General features: G+C 38.7%; 1 protein-coding gene and 1 long non-coding RNA gene across 13 annotated transcripts in view; one reads left to right on the top strand and one right to left on the bottom strand.

The window, feature by feature from the left end:
* Nucleotides 1-22,338, top strand: part of HECW2 (HECT, C2 and WW domain containing E3 ubiquitin protein ligase 2) — a 448,428-nt gene that overhangs the window by 365,773 nt on the left and 60,317 nt on the right. For all 12 annotated transcript variants that reach the window (XM_084998042.1, XM_021074544.2, XM_021074543.2 and 9 more), the window contains 3 exons: nucleotides 3,030-3,164; nucleotides 6,819-6,921; nucleotides 9,074-9,170. In XM_084998042.1, the coding sequence (XP_084854168.1) occupies nucleotides 3,030-3,164; nucleotides 6,819-6,921; nucleotides 9,074-9,170 (335 nt within the window). The remainder of the gene's footprint in view (nucleotides 1-3,029; nucleotides 3,165-6,818; nucleotides 6,922-9,073; nucleotides 9,171-22,338) is intronic.
* On the bottom strand, nucleotides 3,645-8,109 carry LOC146396061 (uncharacterized). Its single transcript, XR_014830015.1, has 2 exons — nucleotides 8,038-8,109; nucleotides 3,645-7,571 (listed from the first exon to the last, which is right to left on the bottom strand). It is a non-coding gene; the product is annotated as an uncharacterized LOC146396061 (long non-coding RNA).

The raw sequence follows: 22,338 nt of genomic DNA, 5'->3' as shown, positions 1-22,338 counted from the left end.
CCTATGGCATATGGAAGTTCCCAGGCTAGGGGTCGAATTGGAGCTTCAGCTGCTGGCCTATGTAGCAGGTTCATCAATGCCAGATCCTTAACCCACTGGGCGAGGCCAGGGATCAAACCCTCATCCTCACAGACACCATGTTGGGTCCTTAACTCTCTGAGTCACAATGGAAACTCCTTTTGTGCTTATGTAAAAGAACATGAATTTTCATATGCAGTTAGTTCATTGTCAGTTGTCTGCTTGTATTTTGGTCAGGAGTCTGCTGTTAAAAATTTTTGGCAATCTATTTTCTGAGCACCTCCTTCCTCCCAGGTATAGCCCTAAAAGCTACTGGGGAGAACAGGGTAAGAAAGAGCCCCTGCCCTCAAGTCATTTACAGTAAAATTCTTTATAAAATGGATTTTAGACAAGCTTCTTTTTTCTTTTTTGTCTTTTTTGTCTTTTTGCCATTTCTTGGGCCGCTCCCACAGCATATGGAGGTTCCCAGGCTAGGGGTCGAATCGGAGCTATAGCCACCAGCTGTAGCCACAGGCCTATGCCAGAGCCACAGCAACATGGGATCCGAGCCTCATCTGCAACCTACACCACAGCTCACGGCAACGCTGGATCCTTAACCCACTGAGCTAGGCCAGGGATCGAACCTCCAATCTCATGGTTCCTAGTCGGATTCGTTAACCACTGTGCCACAGCGGGAACTCCCTAGACAAGCTTCTTAACATCAAATTATACTATGACACTACACCTAAATCACAACTGACCTAGATGTACACACCCATTTGTTCTTATAATTACAGGTGCATCATTGTTACCTCTAAGTGGCCACCTGTCCCTTCAAAACATTCCTAAGAAATTAGGTGGGGTAAATAGGCAATTCTACTTTAGTACTCTTTGTATTTTTCCCTTAAAAAACATGGCTCATAGTATTGTTGTGGTAATAAAAGCTTAATCTTAATTTATATAAAGAGGGTATGGGATTTGTTATAATACCTAGTATTTTGAAATGTCTGTTTGTAAAAATAATTGAATTTCTATTTCATGACATTTTAAATAGTGGCAGAAATAATATCCAAATATATAAGAAGCTCAAATCACTGAGGACTAGAATCACATTTGCGATTAGAGCCTGCCAGCATAAGCTTATGTAGGGTGTCTCACTGGTGTACTTTTTGACCAAATCAGAGAAGAAAAATGTTCCACCTGACAGGTTGTGAAAAAAGGGAGCAGCATCACAGGGATGTAAGGTTGACGACACCATTTCCTACAAGACTTCCATTTACCCCAGTCTTTGTACCTGGAATTCCGAATGTTGAGAGAAGAAATGGACCAGGATTCTGGCCATTTCTTGGCTTTGTTTCTAGTCACCTTCTGCTTAAAGCTATTTCTTTTAAAGAAGACACTTTCCTCCTATTTGGGAGCTACCTACAAATTACTTTGCCCCATTTCCTAATCATGTATCTGCAGAAACATTTTGTTTCATAAAGGAAAGGTAATTTTTTAATCAGCGTAAGTATACCATCTGCCCCTGGGATTTGCCTTGACGCATTCATTTCTAGTCTTTAAGGTACTTTGTTAATGGAGCACCATCAGTTTGAGACACTAGTTCTTTTTTGCTTAGGTTATTTGGCATATATCATTGACTTTATCAGCAGTGAGTCTCCAGGCTCACCTAATAGTCGCTTTTATCTTTGAAGACCTAATTAACTTTATCTGATCATGGAAAACTTACATTTTTCTAATTGTCTTTGAAATAATGGGCTCCATTATTGCCTTGAATGAATTTTACTTTGAAAACTTAATTTCATTTGGCTCCTAATGATAATAAAAAAGTGCTTATGTAGAACTTTAGAATTGAAATAAATAAAAAGAATTTAAAAATGCTTTTCTACATCGTATGTAGTCCTTACTGCAAAATAGAGGGACATGGTTTATGCTCATTTGTGATTTCATGCTACCAGGGATTCAGCTATAAATGTGACAGTTGTGGTTTCCTCCTTCCTATCACATTATGGGGGAGAAATGTCCATTATGAATGAGAGAGACCTGTTTTATAAGAAATCTATAGCCCAGAGAATTTAAGTGACTTGCCCATTTCATGTGATAGAATTTGTCTGGATACATGATCAGTGACCAACCTGGAAAGGCAAGTAGGAAGGAGAAATTAAAGTGTCTTGGAAGATTGACCAAAGGGTTGGAATTTTTTTTTCTAAAGCTGGCATGTAGCCCATAGAGGCTTTGGATTGGAGTGAAGGTGTAGTTAAAGCTCTTAGAAAAAGTATTCTGATAGTGAGGTGCCAATTTAGTGAATACATTTGTAGAGATGCTGAACAACTAGAAACTGTTCATCATTCTTTCTGTGTTTAAGAGAAAGCCCTGAAATAATGGAATGGTAGTCCGGCTAGGATGGGACAAATAGAGGAGATACCACAATGGGGAAACTGTAGAGAGGAGGACTTGGTAGCTGACTGCATAGAAGGAAAAGAGAAGCCAGTGGTGTTTGAAGTTTCAGGTGATAGGAAGAACTTGGTAAAAACCATGGGTAGCAGTAAGAGCTTAGAGAGCATCAATTAAAAGAAGCCCTAGGTGGCTGCTTTCTAAGACCATATTTTAAATTTATTTTTTTATTATTACAATTTTTAGAAAAAAAATTATTGGGGCATAGTTGATTTATAGTGTTGTATTAGCTTCGAGTTTACAGCACAGTGCATCAGTTCTACATATACACATATCCATTCTTTTTTCCCAAATAGATTATTACAGAAAAAGATTGTATATTTTTGATGACTTTCTCTTAAGAGTGTTTCCTGAAGCCAAGAGTGTTCCTTCCTGCTCTCTTCTAAGCTTTGCTTCCTCTATTCTGATCTATCCTGAGGAGGGAGTAAGGGAAATTCTCCAAAAGATTTAAAATTATGAGAAAACAGAGCTAAGATGATTACTTCAAAGTGGGTCTTTCCCAGATGTGTGAAATGATAGGACCCCTAAGATAATTATGTGACATGAATTGACTATTGACTGAGTGGATTGCTTTCTAGGCATTTTTTGTTGACCACAACTCCCGGACCACCACTTTCATTGACCCCCGGCTCCCACTCCAGAGCAGCAGACCCACGAGTGCGCTGGTGCATCGACAGCATCTGACGAGGCAGCGCAGCCACAGTGCAGGCGAGGTGAGTCCCCAGCCTTGGTACCCACTTACCAGTAGATAGGTGTACCGAGGTGTGTGCAGTTGTGCTGCCTCTTTATTATTGCTTTGCTTTGTTTTTCTAGTTTGATTTAGAGCCTGTCATCTGGAGACTGGAAAATAGTAAAATGTTGACAGGGCTTTTCTGGCAACACATAGAGCCTAAATTATAAATTTTAAAAATAGGACAGATGAGGAAAGAATGAAGAAATTATAAAATATTTTTTAAAAAGCTCAGTGGATGGTGAGAGAGAATTCATAATGCAATAAAATGTTCAAGAGAGAGGAGGAGGAGGAGCCCTTTTGCATACCTAAGGGCAGCTTCGTAGGGAAAAATGAATGTAACTTTGATGGGGCTAAAATTAGGTTAAGGATAGGAATTTTCTAAAGTGAGGATTCCTGGATTAGATTAAAATATTCAGCCAAGGCTACGGGATTGTGATATCCTCATTAATACCCTTTAAAATTAGAATATATACGACAGTCGATTTATGTACTCTTAAGTGCCCAGAATAAATGAACAGCATTAAGAATTACTACAAACTGAACTGTACTCCACTTTGCTAGTTTGCACTGACCCATGGTAACCACATGAGGGCTCTCTAATAATCTAACCCCAAAAAAGAAAGAAAAAAGAAATAATCTCTTCCTGCTTCCTCTTTTTTTTAGCAGCTTAAATAAATAAAAGAGAAATGTTTTAGGTCAAATATTTTCTCCTTAGTACTGGCTTATGAATGTCATATATCATCACTTGATATACATTGTTTCTAAAACTTCCCTTAGACAAATAGAATTAAGATTTTTTTCCGGCATGCCTCTTGCACGTCTATGTGCATATCATATTTTCAGTATTATATCGTGGGTCAAATATTTTTGCAGCTTCTAGTAGAAGAAAAATTATGAAGCCAATAAATAACTGGATTCGGTTCATCAAAATTCCACTCTTGGAATTTCCCCTCATGATTTCCATACTTGCTCTGCTGCATCATGTGTGTTTGCTGGTTGTAAGAGCAGACACAAAGAGTACACAGGAGACGCTCATATAAAAATGATATATAAATGAATTGCAGGATGAGGTATGCACAAAAATATTTATGTTTTATGAGGAGCTAATAAATCTCTACCTGGCTGCCGTATAAACCATTGGTGGGAAATGGGATGATGCTGACAGCATTCATCTAGAAAGCAGAACAGACCTCTCACCTTTGGACCTTGTGCGTGATCTGTAGCATATTCGGGCCCTGCCTGGTTTTATCACACAGCCCAGTGCACTTTAGACGCTCGCCTTATCTCGACTTCCCAAGATGAAGTTGACTCTTCAGTCTGGTCAGGACTACGTGCATGAGATTAGTAACTATACGTTTTCTTTCAACTCCTCTGCCTCAGAACTTGAATTCTTTCCACAGTCTAGCCTTAGGGTTACTAAGGTCCACATTAAAATTTGAATGAAGATTTCTCTTCTATTGATGGAGACGGAGCAGTGGAACTGAGAGGACCCCATAAAGACTCAGCATTCAGCCCCAGCGTTTTACACCTTTGAGGGGAAGGGGCTTTCTGGCCCAGCCGTCAGAAATATGCACAACCTGCTGTGATGCACACATTTATCATGGCTTGCCCACTACTGCCTGGCAGTCGGGTTTGAAGAAGCGGGGTGTCAAGGAGGAGACCTTTGGCTGTTCTGTGAAATGATGGTACAGAGCAATATACTGACAGGAGGGAAAGTAGATGTTGGTAGATTGAAATGATAAGTTTGGTGACTGATAAACGAAGTGTAGTTAATGACTGGATCTCCTCAGAGAGGGGCTGACTTCATTCCTCAAGGCTGATAACTCTAGAGGAGCAGAGTGGGAAACTCCCAGTTATATACATGAGTCTTCTCAGCCACTCTTGTAGGCTCATTTAGCAGATATTCCAGGCGGTAGAAATTTTGGTATCTCTTCCGTCCCACAAATGAATTTCTACGTGTAGTATAGGTATGTGGTTGGTGTGAAGGATACAAATAAATATGTTCCTGTGTTCTTATTAGGGAGAGAATATATAAAACTAACCATAATCCAGATAAATCAAAATACAAGTGAAAGGGAGTTTCCTGGTGGCCTGTTGGTTAAGGATCCAGCATTGTCATTGCTATGGCTCGGGTTCGATCCCTGGCCTGGGAACTTCTGCATGCTGCAGGCGTGGCCAAAAAATACAAGTAAAAAACGCTTTATAAATTGTTAGTAATGATGGTTGCTTTAGAAATGTACCCTGAGACCTGGGGGAGCTCAGTGAAGGTGGCACCTAATGTCAGCTTGAAGGGAGGGGAAGGCTTCATGGAGAGGGGCCTATTTGAACTAACTTTGAAGAATAAGTGAGAACATTCTTGAAGGATAAATAAGCAGTGAAGGGTGGGATCCACATTTTCAGCTTTAGGGCCTTCAGAAAAAACCCCACTGAATGCCTAACTGATACAGTGTGGTAAACTGGTTGTAAGGGTTTGAAAGGGTGGAAGTAGAATCTCTATATTAAAGGTACCTTATTTATGGAGTTCCTGTTGTGGTTCAGAGGTAAGGAACCCGTCTTATCCATGAGCACACAGGTTTGATCCTTGGCCTCGCTCAGTGGGTTAAAGATCTGGCGACGCTGTGAGCTGTGGCATAGGTCACAGATGCATCCCAGATTGTGTGTTGCTGTGGCTGTGGCTGTGGCTGGCAGCTGTAGCTCCAGTTTGACCCCTAGCCTGGGAACTTCCATCTGCTGCAGGAGTGGCCTTAAAAAGCAAAAAAAAAAAGACCTTATTTATAAATCCAGGAGGTTACTTTGCCTTTTGTTGTCTTAGTCTCTTAAAAGACCTCTGTTGTATGAGGGGATATGTCAAAACAGAAGCTAAAGCAATCTTAGAGGCTTCTGATAAGCTGCGGATGGGCATTTTTGTTTATCTCTTTGTGTGTCTGAGTTTCTAAGTATGTAATAGGTACCCATAACTAATTCAGGTGAGGGCAACCCTATTTAGCTCCTCCACACCTGCTATGATTTGCTCCCTTGGTGTGGGAGGTTCAAACCAGAAAGGGCTGTTGTACTGGGTGCTCTAATAGGCGTGTAAAACTGCTTCTGAGCGGATAATACACCAACTCAGAAACCCACATGAAGACTGCTGCCCTTCAGCCCCTCCTCTGCTGAGGCAGGGAATTCCCTGACCTGCCTGGGCCAAAAGAAGGTATATACTGGCCCTGCCCCGATGAGTTTTGTCCCACCCAAGTGCTCTCTCTCTGACTGTGTTGTCTCAGATTTGGGTTCTGTCGGGCGGAAGTTCTTCCTGATGAATGGATATGCAGCGCCCATATCCCCCATCATTGTAGACCCACTGAGCTACTCCTATACCTCAATATGCCAACAGTGATGGGGGATATAGACACTGTACCTCCGAAGTCACTGCCTTGGCCCCCCTCTCATGGTCGTGGATGCCCCAGCCCCTCCTTTCAATTCAGCAGCTGATGCAGAGCTTGCAAGAGCCTGTGTCAGCTCTTCAGGTGGCTTCTGTTCTGATCACTTGGTCCCTAACAGTGCTCATTGTCAGGTATTCTGAGCACCTTGGCTTGGGGTGCTGCGGTGTAGTGCTCTCGATCTCGGTGGAGAACAGAAACCCTGCTTGTGTTTGCAGGTGGGAGAAGATTCTCGACATGCCGGACCACCAGTTCTTCCCAGGCCGTCGAGTACGTTCAACACAGTCAGCAGGCCGCAGTACCAGGACATGGTTCCAGTGGGTATGTCATCCCTTTCCAGAAATCCTGATCGTTGCTTTACATGTCCGTGTGTACCATGCATTCTCTGTGGATTCTTCCCTATTGTCTGCCCACTCCACTGGCCCTGTTCTGAGATGCTGTCGCATGACCCCTAAGAAATCAATTTGAGTCTCCAAACACATCTCGTAAAATCCTATAGGATGAGAGTTTTTTAAGCTACCCTGCCTTTTCTGAGTGGAGCGATTTGATTGTTGAAGTTAAGGAAAAATAAGTTGTTAAGGCAATTGTACTATGTGGTCATTTGGACAAGTATAGATTGAGTATATATATTGAGACAGCGTTCAAATGGTGTAGGAGTCTATTGTTGCCTCACAAAATAAGAAGAAATGATGGCACATTCTTAAGGGGTTTTGAAGCAAATGTAAGACAGCAGAAGCCTCTAGAATTAAAAAATAAAAATAAATGGAGGTAGGCAAAGAGGCCTAAGGAACAACTTGAGTTGTTATGAAAATGATGAGGTTGGAAGTAGATGAGTTTCCAACCTAGAACCCCTAAAGCAGATGAAATGGACAGACTGGCCAGCAGTCAGATGGGCTCCCTGCTCCGTCTTAAATTTGAGCAGCTCTCCATTTGTCTAGTTTTACTTTAAATTTTTACCTTTTTTTTTAGAGCTGCACCCAGGCACATGGAAGTTCCCAGGCTAGGGGTAGAATCAGAGCTACAACTGCCGGCCTACACCACAGCCAAAGCAACTCTGGATCTGAGCCATGTGTGCAACCTACACCCCAGCTCACAACAATGCTGAATCCCCAGCCCACTGAGTGAGCCCAGGAATGGAACCTGCATCCTCATGGATACTAGATTTGTTACCACTGAGCCATAATGGGAACTCCTAAAATTTTCACATTTTTAAGAAAGAATTTATCATAAGGAATTCCCGTCATGGTGCAGCAGAAACGAATCTGACTAGGAACCATGAGGTTGTGGGTTCGATCCCTGGCCTGGCTTAGTGGGGTTAAGGATCTGGCACTGCCATGAGCTCTGGTATAGGTCGCAGACATGGCTCGGATCCCCTGTTGCTGTGGCTGTGGTGTAGGCCATCAGCTGCAGCTCTGATTCGACCCCTAGCCTGGGAACTTCCATATGCTGCGGGAGTTGCCCTAAAAAGACAAAAGACAAAAAAAAAAAAAAAAAAAAAAGGAAAGAAAGAAAGACTCTATCATGAATATAATGCATTGCTCCTTCCTAAAGAAGTTTGAAGGGGTCTAATTGGAGCTACAGCTGCTGGCCTACGCCAGAGCCACAGCAACGCCAGATCCAGGCTGCGTCTTTGACCTACACCACAACACCGGATCCTTAACCCACTGAGTGAGGCCAAAAGTCGAACCTGCAACCTCATGGTTCCTAGTTGGATTGGATTCCGCTGCGCCACAATGGGAACTCCCTATATTTCTGATTATAAATAAATGTAATTAAGATGAATCATCTTAAGTAAGCAAATGAGTTTTCTTGAGAGAAAATTAACAGAGCCTTTAATAAATTTAATTAAATTTAAAATTTCTGTAAACATTAGCCAGCCTTGACTAAGATACAGATTTTCCTTTTAAAATGCTGCATTCATAATTGATGACACTGATTACATTATAGCCATTGGTGTAGGTGGTTTGGTAAAGAACTATGGTGTGGCTTAATGGCATTTACTTCCACGTAGAATTTGGGGATGGTTTGTCTCTGCATTTCAATAGTGGCTGCTGCTGGCAACTACTGCATTTTAGCAGCTCTTGTTCTGTCTCTTGACCTCTGTGGATGGCTGACATTTAATCAGAATATGGTTTTTCATTTCTAGCAGTTGCTTGTGAGGTTGATTTTAGTAAGCAGTTGCATAACAAAATCTAGAATCTTATTGATGATCTCATCCTGCAATTTGATAATAAACATAGCTCATCAAATGAGTTTAATGAGTGCTTATGTAAGTCATACCTGACAGGTCTAAGTCCAATACTCAAATAAAAGAATAGACAGAAATTGGCATTTAGGTATTCCTAGTGACTCTAAACTATGACTTTGAGTACAAGGAATATTAACCAGAAAAACAGATTTTAAAAAATCTGTAATAATGTGCATAAAGTTAATAACATATTTTAACATATTGTTTTATATATCTTCTTTTCAGCTTACAATGACAAGATTGTTGCATTTCTTCGCCAACCCAACATCTTTGAAATTCTACAGGAGCGTCAACCTGATCTTACCAGGAATCACTCACTCAGGTAACCATAATATTGGTATTTAATTCAAGTTGCATAAGTCCCAACCACTGACTCTTAAGTTAACTCTGATAATCATCTTGGAGATATACTCTTGCTTTCTGGAGTTCTGAACTAAGGCATCTTGTGCACAAACAATTTATGTCATCAATATCAGGTCACTGTGGTCCTGGTTTTCTCTAGTAAGTATGAGGACTGAATGAAAATGACTAAAGAACCTTGAGCCACCTTCAAGGAAGAAATGTGAAAAAGAAATAAAAAATTCACAGCCAAGAATGCATGCTAGATATGCAGATTGTAATGAAAATAATGACGCTAACTATTTGAATGTAACTAGCGTAAACACAAGTAACATAGAGTTTATTGAATCAAGATTTATAAAATCATAGACTTAGTGTTCACATTTTTCTGTAATAAAAACACAGCAGAACCCAAGGAAGAAATCAGATCCTCTCAAGAGTCCCGCATTCCCCTGCATGAACCCTCTCTTCTAAACAGCTCTTCAGTGCACCACACTTTCAAGCCCAGTTTTACTTTCCTGAATATATGCTGTTCCTTTTCCCTGGCAAGCTCTTCTCTTCTTCTCTGTATTTTTTTTTTCTTTTTACAGCTGTACCCACAGCATAGGGAGGTTTCCAGGCTAGGGGTCGAATTGGAGCTACAGCCACAGCATCGCAGGATCCGAGCCATTTCTGTGACCTACACCACAGCTCATGGCAACGCCAGATCCTTAACCCACTGAGAGAGGCCAGGGATTGAACCGGCAACCTCATGGTTACCAGTCAATTTTGTTTCTGCTGCATCACAATGGGAACTCCTTCTCTTCTATGTTTGGCAAGATTTTTCTTTTTAAATTCAATGTAAGATGCTCCTCCTTGAAGCCTTTCAGCTCCACTGTAGCCTCTCACTCTTATGATCTAGTCTGGTATTTCTCAACTTCGATGTGCTAGGCATCAAAGAGATGGAGATGGAAAGAAGTAAGAGTTTCTGCTGAAAAGCTGATTGGTTTACATGCCACCTTTACTGGCAGAAGTATTTGCCCATTGGTGGCATCCTGACTCATGGCAGTGATGCTCAGATAGTTTTCCACTAAGTTGTGTCAGGCTATTTTTATCAGTATCACTGGGGTGTTTTATAAAGTACAAAATGCCAGGTTTTGGAGTTACCTGGTGGCCTAGCGGGTTAGGAATCCAGCATTGTCATTGCTATGGCTGGGGTCACTGCCATGGTATAGGTTCAGTCCCTGGCCTGGGAACTTCTACATGCTGTGGGCATGGCCAAAAAAACCAAAATACCCCAAAACATCAGGTGTTTCTTCCCTCAACTTCTTTCCCTTCCCTGAATTTACAGCCTCTATCTTCCCATGCCCTGCTCAGAAATTTAGTTCAAGAGGTCTGAGGCAGAGCTCACGCATTTAATTTCTTAAAATCTCTCCATATAATTTCATCGCACATCCGAGGTTATAACCTCGGGTCTAGACACTAATTTGATCATTAATTATGTAGTGTATCAAGTTATCCTTCCTACTGTTTTGGTTATGTGACTTTTGTGCTCTAGTCCTTATGCTTTATTTTCCAATTAGGTTATATGCTCCTTGCAAATAGGGATCTTATCCAACTCATCATTATTTCTCCTTCCTTACTGCTAGAAGAGCACTTTGCATAGTTAATGTAAATATATGTATATGCCAGATATATGTTGAATTGAAAATAAATTAGCAACTATTCTCCTTATGATGTTCTCCACTTTCTCATATCTTTAAAGTTGTCATGGCTTTTAAAGTTTCTAAAGGGTAAAACCACACACGATTTCAAGTATGATACTACCAACGTTTCTTATACAGAAATCCTGGTTTCGCATTGTTAACATCTAACTCAGATTTCAGTGTTTTCTCCAACTTGACAAGCATGGCGTTCTCAGTCAGGAAAATTATAAAAATTATACAGGCTATCGTGTTGTATATTTGCACATTACAGCATCATCTCAGCAACCCATGGACCTCTAGAGAATCTTGTGTAAAAAGTTTTAGTTCATAGTTTTGCAAAAGTGAGCTCCTCAGTTCTCTAATGAGAGATCTTAAATGTTCTGGGCTGTAAAGCAAAACAGAAAATCCCTCTTCTGCAAATCACACAAGAAGAACTCTATTTTCTCTCTTTTGCACCAACATCAGCCCCACCCCTCCCTCACTTTTAGTCAACATCTGTGCCTCTGAAAGAACCCCACCCTAACAAAAATGAACAAGAAAGAGGAAACTCAAGAAGTTTTCCAATTCTGCCCTGCAAATAATAATTCCACATTATTATTTTATCAATGTAACATATCTTCAGATCTCTATCATCAGAGAAATTAAATGATATCATCTACCTGAACAAGGCATCTAAGAATTGTTATTCTTTAGTGACTTGACAGAACCTTAGCAGATCCTAACAGAGGAAACAACTGCAGGCCCTGTTGGTGGCTTCCAGGTTTTTTTGTGTGTTTGTTTTTTCTTTCGTCTTTTTAGAGTTTAAAAAGTCTCTAATCGCCTAAAGATTGCTGAAGATTTTTATTTTTAATGACACCCAATGTCCTCAGTTAAGCACAATCTCATGTGGTAATCAATCTCATGTGCTAAGATATTATTTGATGGTTTTTGAAATAAGTTCCCATCTTATTTCAAAACTTATTTATAAATTTCTGCTTACATTTTCAATAACTGTTTCCAGAATTTGACCGTAGAAATCATGAGCAGTCATGACAAGCAGAAAGAAGCAGGAACTTCAATCAATGAAATAATGCTGCTCCTCTCACACAGCATATGTCACAGTGTGCTTTTAGTTTCTAAAAAGTTGTTGGCAGTTAAGCATTTTGCTTATCGTAGCAACATAATGGGGAAGTTTGTACTTCTAAGGGAACGTTCTGTTTCATATAGTTAAAAACTGTATTGTAAGGAGCATTCCCACAAACGATGGGGTGGGGAACCAGCTGGGGTTCTTTAATCTCTTATTTCAGTGATGTATTCGATAAGAGATTTATGCATGGACTGGAGCCACTGGGTAATTGTGTGTTAAAGGTAACTGCAGCCCTATGTTCCTATCCTAAGCAAGGGTTCCCAATAGCAGCGTAGCTCTGTGTGTGTTGTTCCTCAGCCGTAAAAGAGATATCCCTCCTTATTTGCTCTATAATATAATGAAGAAATAAGCCTCAGCCCTTGGGAGAGTCACAGCACCTCTGTGCTTCGTGTTTTTTCTTGTTTGGCTGTGATTCCTTCCTACCCGGAGGATAGCAAGCAGCTTGTTTAGTTTCTATCCATATACAGTTCCCTCTTCCTTGAGACTCCCCTTGCGTAACTTTTCCTATGGAGTAGCTATGATTTTTCATGCTTTGGGATATGGCTTTTGCTTTCAACTCCTGTTCTTAAATCACCTCTTTCCTCTAACATTATCTGTCAAGCAAATGTGAATGTTACCACGTTGTCCTTTCTTAAAAAAAAAAAAAATATCAGAAAACGTTGGTTTCTCAGAAAAAAAATCCACTTCCAAAAGTCACTACCATTTCCATCAAATGGATAGTGTCCCATTGGATAATTGCATCCTGCTATTGGTTCTCATTGAAAGACAGTAATCCTTTAGAAGCTTTATAACATTAAAATAAAGGCTGAAATAATATGTTCTAATATTTTATCCAAAGACAAATCTATTCATTAAAAAAAACACAGTCTTTTAACAGTATTTTGTGAGTGAATGTAATGCGTACAAATCCAGTAAAATTTTTGGTGTTGGTACTTATGCAACTTTGTATTATGAACAAGGAGGTGAGTACCATAAAACTGAGTTAAGAGTTAAGAATTTCCCTTTTTGTGTGATTATTGGATTCACCCCACTGGTTCAGCTTTCCTCAGACATCAGTTATTTGGGGCTCTGGGTCAGTTCGTCTTTGAGTGTTTCTTACATAAGTTTCCTTTACATGAGGATGTGATCTGTGATAACTTTTTTTTCATTCTGGGTAAATTGGGCCATTTCCCATCTTATATCATTGGTAAATCAATACCTTGGAAGTCAAGAAATTCTGAGCTGCAAAAAAGCCAATGACTGTGTGGCCCAGAGTTCACCAGAAGAGAAGCAAATGCAGACTCTGACCTTCTATTTCTTTCCATCATCCTATTTTAAGAGTCCTGGCATTTTGTTATTGCTCTAATTATACTCTTAATTTTGTTTTCATTTTAGAAATAGTGCATGCCATCTCGAAACTATCAAACAATGTAGAATTTCATGGAATAAAAAGTTAATATTTTCCAAATGCTAGCTTTCCTAAGACAAACCCCAGTTTTCAAAATTTCTAACCTATTTCTTGTCCAGTTTTCTGACACATCAGTTTTTCCGCATTTAATATTGGGCAGGAAATATTAATCCCAGTTAACATCTGATCTACTTGGTCAAAATAGCATTAATTTCACTTTTCCAGTCCTTATGCATTTTCTTTTTATGACCTTCCTAGCTCTCCCTCATAGTTTGTCTACTGTTCACTCATATGTCTGAAACCAATGTGAGAAACTGCTGGTCTTTGTCATATCAAATTTATGTAACAGGAAATCTTCACTGAAACTATGATTTTCCTATGAACAGTTTACATAGGTATTATTATTGGATTTTTGGAAACACCTGATCGAAGTAACTTATTGATGCCACACAACATTATTGGAGAGTCCTGGTCTGTCTCCCAACTGGGACCAGCATTCATAATGGCACTTAGAAGTAGAAGAATGTAGGCCTTTCTGGCTCTGCATTTACTTACCAGGTGACTCTGAATGAGGCATTTAATCCCTCCAAGTCAAAATTTCCTCATTTGTAAAATGGGAATAGGAATTTCTAACTAGCAATGTCCTTTTGAAGATTAAATAAGATATGGAGTTCCATCGTGGCGCAGTGGTTAACGAATCTGACTAGGAACCATGAGGTTGCAGGTTCAGTCCCTGGCCTTGCTCAGTGAGTTTAGGATCCGGCGTTGCCGAGAGCTGTGTAGGTCACAGATGTGGCTCGGATCCCGTGTTGCTGTGGCTGTGGTATAGGCCAGCAGCGGCAGCTCTGATTAGACCCCTAGCCTGGGAACCTCCATATGCCGCAGGAGTGGCCCTAGAAAAGGCAAAAAGAAAGAAAAGAAAAGAAAAAGAAATGAAGGTTAAATGAGATAATGTATTTAAAACACTTGGTACTGTATAAGCAATAGAAAGCATACAACAAATTTAAATTAATATTGTATGAGTAGTGTGTCCTTCAGTTCTTTATTGTATCACAAGGTCTTAGTTTAAGGTAACTGATCCCTAAATTTGCTGATTCTCCAAACCACTGTCCCTAAGACTGGTCATATGTATAAGTTGAACCATGTGATTCTGTGGACATAGTTAAAATGCAGGTAAGATCATCTCTTGAGTTCCATGGTTAACTTCTCTTTAGGAAGGCTTTCTACTGTTGTGCTTACACTGTGTCCTGTAGGAAAATTTGCTCTAAATTTTTTTTACATGTATGCAGTGAAACCAGCCTCTACTGTTTAATGCCTGCATAGAGGACTGAGCCTTCTGGCTTAAGGTTCAGCACAAGTTACTGAGGGCAAACATCATGGCAAAACCATTGACATAACATTTTAGAAGCCATCGAAGGTAAATTAAAACATCTTCTCAGGCAGTAATCTTCTTGTAGATCTAATGAGAAGTTTGAGATATTGCTACCTAGGACTATAAGGAACACAGATTCTTAGTCCTTGATAGCTATTCTAGGGCTTCTGCAGAAGAAATAATTGCTGCTCATGTTTTGTGTGAATGGATATTCCAATTTGTCGTATTATATAGGCTTTTGACATAGACATCTTGTAAATATCCAGTTTTCACATTTTACAGGCATGGAATCTCATAACTATTTTTTTAATGGCCACCCCTGCAGCATATAGAAGCTCCCCAGGTTATGGCTTGATTCGGAGCTGCAGCTGAGGCCTGCACCAGATCCAAGCCTCATCTGCAACCTATATCACAGCTTGCAGCAATGCTGGATCTTTACCCCACTGAGCGAGGCCAGGGATCAAACCCACATCCTCACAGAGACAACGTCAGGTCCTTAACCCGCTGAACCACAACAGGAACTCCACAACTATGAATTTTAAAATAACTGGACAATCACTTAAGAAAAAAAGGCTCCAAGGAAAAATCCTCATAGCCAAGATTAGTTTAGAGTCTCTGAAAGTGTTTCACCCAGGTATTTGTTAAATCATTTTTTTCTTACAAATAAAGTTCCCTGATATAACTTGGAATAATTTTCTAGGAGAGATATGTTCATACATTGGATATTTCTCCAAAGCATTGTGATTTTCTAACAAATGATTCAGTCAGGGTTTTCAAACCATTTTGTTGCATGAAGAATAACCATGTTTTAGGTATGTCTGTTCCACTCTTGATTTTTGCTGTATTCTTTTGCAATTATCAAGAAAATGGTTCAGCAAAATGTCATCAGATGTGCATTGTGTGTGGACCACAGAAAAATAGCAGTATGGATTCCAGCCTCAATGCTTTCCCAAAGCCAAAAGAATAATAAGCCATTTCTAAAATCATAGAGAACAGTGCATTACCATTTATGATAGCAGAAAATGATTTGTAATTAAATCTGATTTTTACATATATATTTAGATAAATTGCTAAGTTAGTGAGTCAGAGGTATTTCTTACAAAGAAAACACAATTCATATCCCCTCTATGTTAACAATGTATTTTTTCTTCTTTTTTTTGTCTCTCTCAATGAATTTAAATAATCATGGATACGGACTTCAGAAAATATTAACTTGGCTAAAATTAAAATCTTCTTATTTCAGAGTTCCCTGGTGCCCTAGCTGGTTAAGGATCTAGCATTGTTACTGTTGTGGTATGGGTTCGATCCCTGGCCAGGGAGCTTCCACATGCCATGGACATGGCCAGAAAAATAAATTAAAAGATCAAATCAAATCAAATCTCATTTCATGCACATTGTCCTACATACAAATGGATACTATTAATACATCCCAATGAGTAAGTTATTACTCTCAGTTCCTTGAGGGTGCATTTTACAGAAAACATCCTTGCAGAACCATCAGGGTGCCATTATGCCAAAAATCAGGTATCCTATTTGTCTAAATTTTATGATTTACAATAGAAATGGCACAATACTATAATCTGAGCTTAAAATATGTAAGAATATCTTGTATTTTCTACCATATGTTTTCTTACACACATATTCCAAATAAAGTGCAAGCTACATAAGGTCAAGGTCTATATTTTACTAATCTTTCTAATCCTCATAGGACTTCACATCTTATAATTGCATAAAGTGGGTGAGAAATATTTAGTAATCATTCATAATAGTATATTTGGAACTTCATGATAACACCTAAAAGTGTTTATTCCAAAGAGCAAGTGACTACATTTCTACTACACAAAATCACATATATAAAGACAGAGAATCCGGAGTTCTCGTCGCAGCTCAGCGGAAATGAATCTGCCTAGTATCCATGAGGACACAGGTTTGATCCCTGGCCTCGCTCAGTGGGTTAAGGATCTGGCACTGCCATAAGCTGTAGGGTAGGTTGCAGACATGGCTCAGATCCCATGTTGTGGCTGTGGTGTAGGCCAGCAGCTACAGCTCCAATTGGACCCCTGGCCTGGGAACCTTCTTATGCTGCCGGTGCGGCCCTAAAAAGACCCCCCCCCCAAAAAAAAGTACAGAATCCATCTTTTCAATACAACAATTTATATATCTTTGTATATTCCAACGTGTTATTAAATTGCTATTTTAGATCTTAGGAAATGATAGCATAACAATTATTTATTTTGAAAACTTGACTCAAATTCTCTAGCACATAGCATTATTTTGAATATTGATGTAGAATTTTGAATAATGTTCCTAACTTTTAAAATCACATTGGGATTTTGATGGGGAATTTAAATCTTAGGTTACTTTGGGTATAATTAAAATATTTACAGTTTTCCACTTTTTCTTGTACAACTGTAATTTTTTTCATATATTCAATCCTTTCATTTCTTACAATAGAATTTTCTTGTTTCTTTCTTTTTGGACCTGAATGTTTCTTGTCAAGGTTTTCCCAAAGTATTTTATATTATGGTTTTTGTTGTGGGTGGACTTTTTTTTTTTTTTTTCAGTTTTCTAAATAATGACTCCCAAAATGGAGGAAACTACTAGTTTTTGTAGTACTATTTTCTGGAAATTATGGTCTCAATTTCTTTTTTGTCCTTCCCTTGGCCTTTTTTTTTTTTTTTTTTATTGTGTACTCAAATGATTAGTTTACTTTTTAAAAATTTTCTTATATCACTGTTTAAAAAAACACTGCCTTATCCTTTCTAATGTCTTACATAGTAGGCAATTTGCGTGTTTTTTTTGTTTTTTAATATGTATATTTAATATAAAATAAAAATGTATGCATATATAATGTAGTTTCAATTCCTGAATGTATTTTCAATTAGAGCACTTGTTATTAAATACATAATAAATTATTATAATTCATAAGAAAATAGAAACCTCATTATACTTCCTAGTAAATCATAGATAATGATTTTTCAGAATAACGATGGACTTAGGGTGCAGGCTATTATAATGCCTTAGATAAGGTGTCTTATAATCAGATATATTTGTGTATAATAACTAAACTCCTGTTTTAGAGTTCAAAATGGTTTTTCTTTATGTAGAATTTGGCTTCATTGAGAAAAGTGTTTCTCATCATCCATTGAGTTATGAGAATTGTAAACCCTTCATTTGTATTATCTCTTTGGTACTCACGGCATTATTTCAGTTTTACTGGGAGGCCAGGGTCTTATCTATTGTACGTAGAAGTACTCTACAGGTATTTGTGGAATTAACCTAGATAAACAGCATGGTTAAAACAGCTTGCCAACAGCAGAAACAGAAAAAGGAGTAAATGGCCAGGCATCTAATTTGGTTCTATTTTCAGTAGATCATACTGTATATTGAAAAAGAAGTAAACAATTATGAGGCCTATCTAACAATATACTCAATATTTTAAAATTATTGAGTTCTACCATATAATAATCTGTGCTAACTATTTTATTTTTATGCATTCACTGAATCCTTTCCACCAACCTATGAGGCAGATACTACAACTACACTTATTTCAAGACGAGGAAACAAGCAACAAGAGAGTCAAATAATTCTCTGAATCCTTAGCACAGAGCTGGTTTATATCCATTTATAACAAATACTACCTCTAAATATAGGGCTAATTGATGTCACTTTTATGTGTCCATAAGAGTCATGAGACAATTTCCAAACCTAACCTATAAAATGGGAAGTACACAGAAAACTTGATCTTTCTACTGCTTGGCTCTATCCTCCAAGTCAGACCAGGCCCTGTGACTGTAATCAAAAGTATGAATGATCAGTGCTGATTTTCCTTTCTTAACATTACACCAGCAGAGAAGTCCTGGGGATTTCTCTAAAATTGCCCTGAGGCAGTTTTTTTTTTAAAATTTTAACAACGTATGTATTTTTGAAGGTTTACTAAACTGTGTCTACAGGAACTATGTGTATGCAGAGTCTGCAATCCAGAAAGAGTTGTGGTTTAAAGGCATTGCTGCTTCTCATTGTTTTTGATCACGTGCCCAACTTTAACTTCACAAAAATGTTGGTTGGTTTCAGTGAGGGTATTTTCTGTGGGAATTCCGGTCTTGAGACTCTGTTCCTTGTCCTCAAATGATCTTCTGCCTGAGTTGATCTTCTGGGGTGATTCTGTGCTTTGGAGGAAGTGGTTATCGAGGACTGAATATGATGGGCATCTGAGAGACAGCAGCAGCCAGACTTTTTCCTGAGGTTGTCACTCTGTATACAGTTTAACATCTGTATATATCTCTTAGTTGCATCAGTTGTGTTTTCTTATTAAGAGGTTGCCTTTGCCTGTCTTTGCACTTCCCTCATTGGGTTCTGTTTTAGTAAATAATCTAATGTAAGTTTCCTGAATCTCTTTTCTCCATCACAGCAAAAAAAAAAAAAAAAAAAAAAAAAAATGCTAACAAGATAAGTTTATTCCAGACATTGCGGAGATGTAGGGAAATTTGTTAGGAGCCAAATCTATTTTGGTACCAACTGATCATGCGCCTGGTTTGATTTTACTGAGTACTTCTTGTATTCACAGCATAGTGCTAGGTACTTGGAGGCACAAAGATAACGGAGAGAGAGCTTTGCCCTCCAGAATCTCATGTTTCAAAAGCAGCGGAAGTTGTAATTGAATGCGGTGTGAGAAGATGCAGTGGAGGAAATGCTGAAATGTGTTTTAAAGGGCACAGTAAGAAACATCCATGCACAGACGGTCAAATGATAAAATGTTACTTGAATATGATCTTAATCCTCATTCTGAATCATTAAAATCAAATAGAATTTGTTCACAAGGTGAAGGCAGTAAAGAAAGAAATTATAGGACTGACAGAGATTCCTTCTAACTCTGTAAATTTATAAAATAAACTTGAATCAATGTGTTAATGTAACTTTCAAATATCCCTCTGATCAGAGTTGTATGAATCTTCAACAGTACTTGTCAAACTTGTTATGTTTATTTCAGACACTGAGTGGACTCATGGAAATTTGTTAGGCACCAAATCTGTTATTTTTGTATCCTAAAAGGAAAAGGGACATTACAGCGCTGCAGTGGTGATCTTAACCACTTTCATTTTAATGTAAACATAAATGTGTACAGACATAAAATATGCATAAACTTCTTATCCTTACAGTTTTTATAAGCTACAAAACCAAAAGACTTATAAATTAAGAACTTTAAAAAAATTCAAATTAATAATATTGTGAGAAAATTTTGTTTTTCAGAAGCCAGATGACCTGAGTTGAGACCAATGTCAGTGGAAAGATACATTTGTGCTTTCATTTCACTTGTGTTTGACTTGTTGCTTTTGATTGATTGATTTTGTTGCCTCTGCGGTGTTATCACGGTCATCATTTTCCCTTCTTAGCAAATAGCTTATTTTTATCTACTGTTTTGTCGTTGTGATGAGCCAGTTCATTCAGTAGTGGACCCTCAAGTACTATATGAAGAAAACTATATCACCAAATGTACCTATGATGATTCTACCGCCCTCCTCTAATTATAAACTATTGTAAAACTTTTGCTCTTAGAATATGCTTTACTTAACATAAATGCAGTGTTCACTTTTTAAGTCCACTTACTTCGTTTTCTCTTTAGCCTGTGGCAATTTATATATACATTACTTTGCCTCATTTCATAAGCATCATTTAATTTGCAAATTAATACTGCAGGAGAAAAGTTTTGTCTGGGTCAAAGCATTGCATGCGGGTGGCAGACAGGAACTGTTAATCATATTTAACATCAAGGCCCTGCTCATCAACACATTGAAAGTTCACCTCTCATCACTTGGCAACAAGTAGTTCTTGTAAATGCAAACATGGGAGCTGAAGTCACTAAGCTGTGTTCAGTCATAAATGTCATCTGGATTATCCAAAATATGCTTACCTCATTTTAGCAGTTTTGATCAGCAAAGTGAAAGCACAACATTTAATAATGCTCCCAGAACTCGAGATTATGTCTGTAGATTTCTAGTAGGCAATGAAGCCGGTTTAAGAAATACTGGAGTAGGAACTCAGTGGTAACAGACCCGGCTTAGTATCCATGAGGATGCAAGTTTGGTCCCTGGCCCTGCTCAGTGAGTGTAGGATCCAGCGTTGCCCATCTGGAGCATGTCTCAGGCATGGCTCTAATCTGGCATTGTTGTCACTGTGGTGTAGGGCGGCAGGTGTGGCTCTGATTTCACCCCTAGCCTGGGAACTTCCATATGCCATGGGTGTGGCCCTAAAAAGACAAAACAACAACAAACTGGACTGTAGAATATTGGACAAATACATGATAACCAAGAAATACTTCCCCCATTTTTCCCCTGAGAATAGATTGGTGATGTTTCTGAGGGTATCCACTGACTTCTCTCTCTCTTCCTCAGCCTTAATATGCTCTTGACAGTGAGTAAACCAATGCCTTCTTTGTTTTTACATGAAAGAACTTAATGAAGGACGTAATGAAGGAGGATTGGGTATGAGGCCTAAACAGGGTTCAGTTAAGTGAATGGAATAATTTAAATATTCATATCATCCAAGAATTGCCTGAGGGCTCTCTTCCACTGCACCATGAACCCTTTGAGAAAGAGGCTGTATCTTACATACTGTTGGATTCCCAGTATGTGATACCATGCCTAGCACATAGTAAGCACTCAGGAAATGTTTGCTGAATGAATGCCTATTACTATAAGAAAGTCCTTAGCGACGTGAGGTACATCAGATAACATGCTCCAGTGTCTTGTTCCTGGAAGCATATGGCCCATTGCTTGTCACAGTGATAAGTTAACTGGTAGAAAACTAGACTCAGCCTGCCTCTGGAATGTTCCAGCCTAAAGAATCTGACCAGTTGCCTCTTAGTTAATATCTGGAAAGTGATGAAAAGTTTCCCAACGGGCATATTTCCTCTGGTATCTTTCCCTTCCCTTTCTTCACTCTGTCATCCTTATGACTCAGGAAGCTATGACCTGTACCTTATTCACAGGGTTCATACAAGCCACAGTCCAGAGCATGCTCTATTTTTCATCACTCAACCCATTCTGTGTGGTTCCAGGTGAAGGAGTGGAGGAGAGTACTCAGCCTGTTTGTTTTCTGGTTCTCTTCTGTTTTCCTGGTTGGTTGTGGAGATAGACCAGGGAGATAACTGCATGTTGGTTGGAGATAGCTTGCGATTCTTCAAGATCAAAGCATATTGTTACTAACCCTTATAAGAGTACATCTATGGTCAAGTTATTGTTCATTTTTTCTACAAAATGAATAATTTTCTATTGTTCAATTTTTCTAATTTGGATTTTTTTAAACGAACTTTTATATCTCTTATTAAAAAAAAACGTTTACCAGATAAGGGGCCTTGGTTTTGTGCTTCAGATATGTGACTATCACACTTGAAGGAGAATGTTCTATTTGGTTTGAACCTTAGGCTGAAATATCCTTAAGCAGAGAGGAGAGGCTGGCTTTTCTCTTCTGAGCGATTTCTTTAACTTGCCATTCATCTGTATCTCTATATCTGTACCTATATTGCCAGTAGCTGGCTACCACATATAGTAGATACTATAAAATATTTCTATAGTATAAAAT

Source organism: Sus scrofa, chromosome 15, assembly GCF_054392235.1.
Source record: "Sus scrofa isolate SSC_HxYL_T2T_F1_AM1 chromosome 15, Sscrofa_HxYL_maternal_Yorkshire_Landrace_v2.0, whole genome shotgun sequence".
In the NCBI taxonomy this organism is placed as follows: Eukaryota; Metazoa; Chordata; class Mammalia; order Artiodactyla; family Suidae; genus Sus; species Sus scrofa.
The sequence above is the reverse complement of the archived record's forward strand: the minus strand, read 5'-3'. Positions and strand labels throughout refer to the sequence as shown.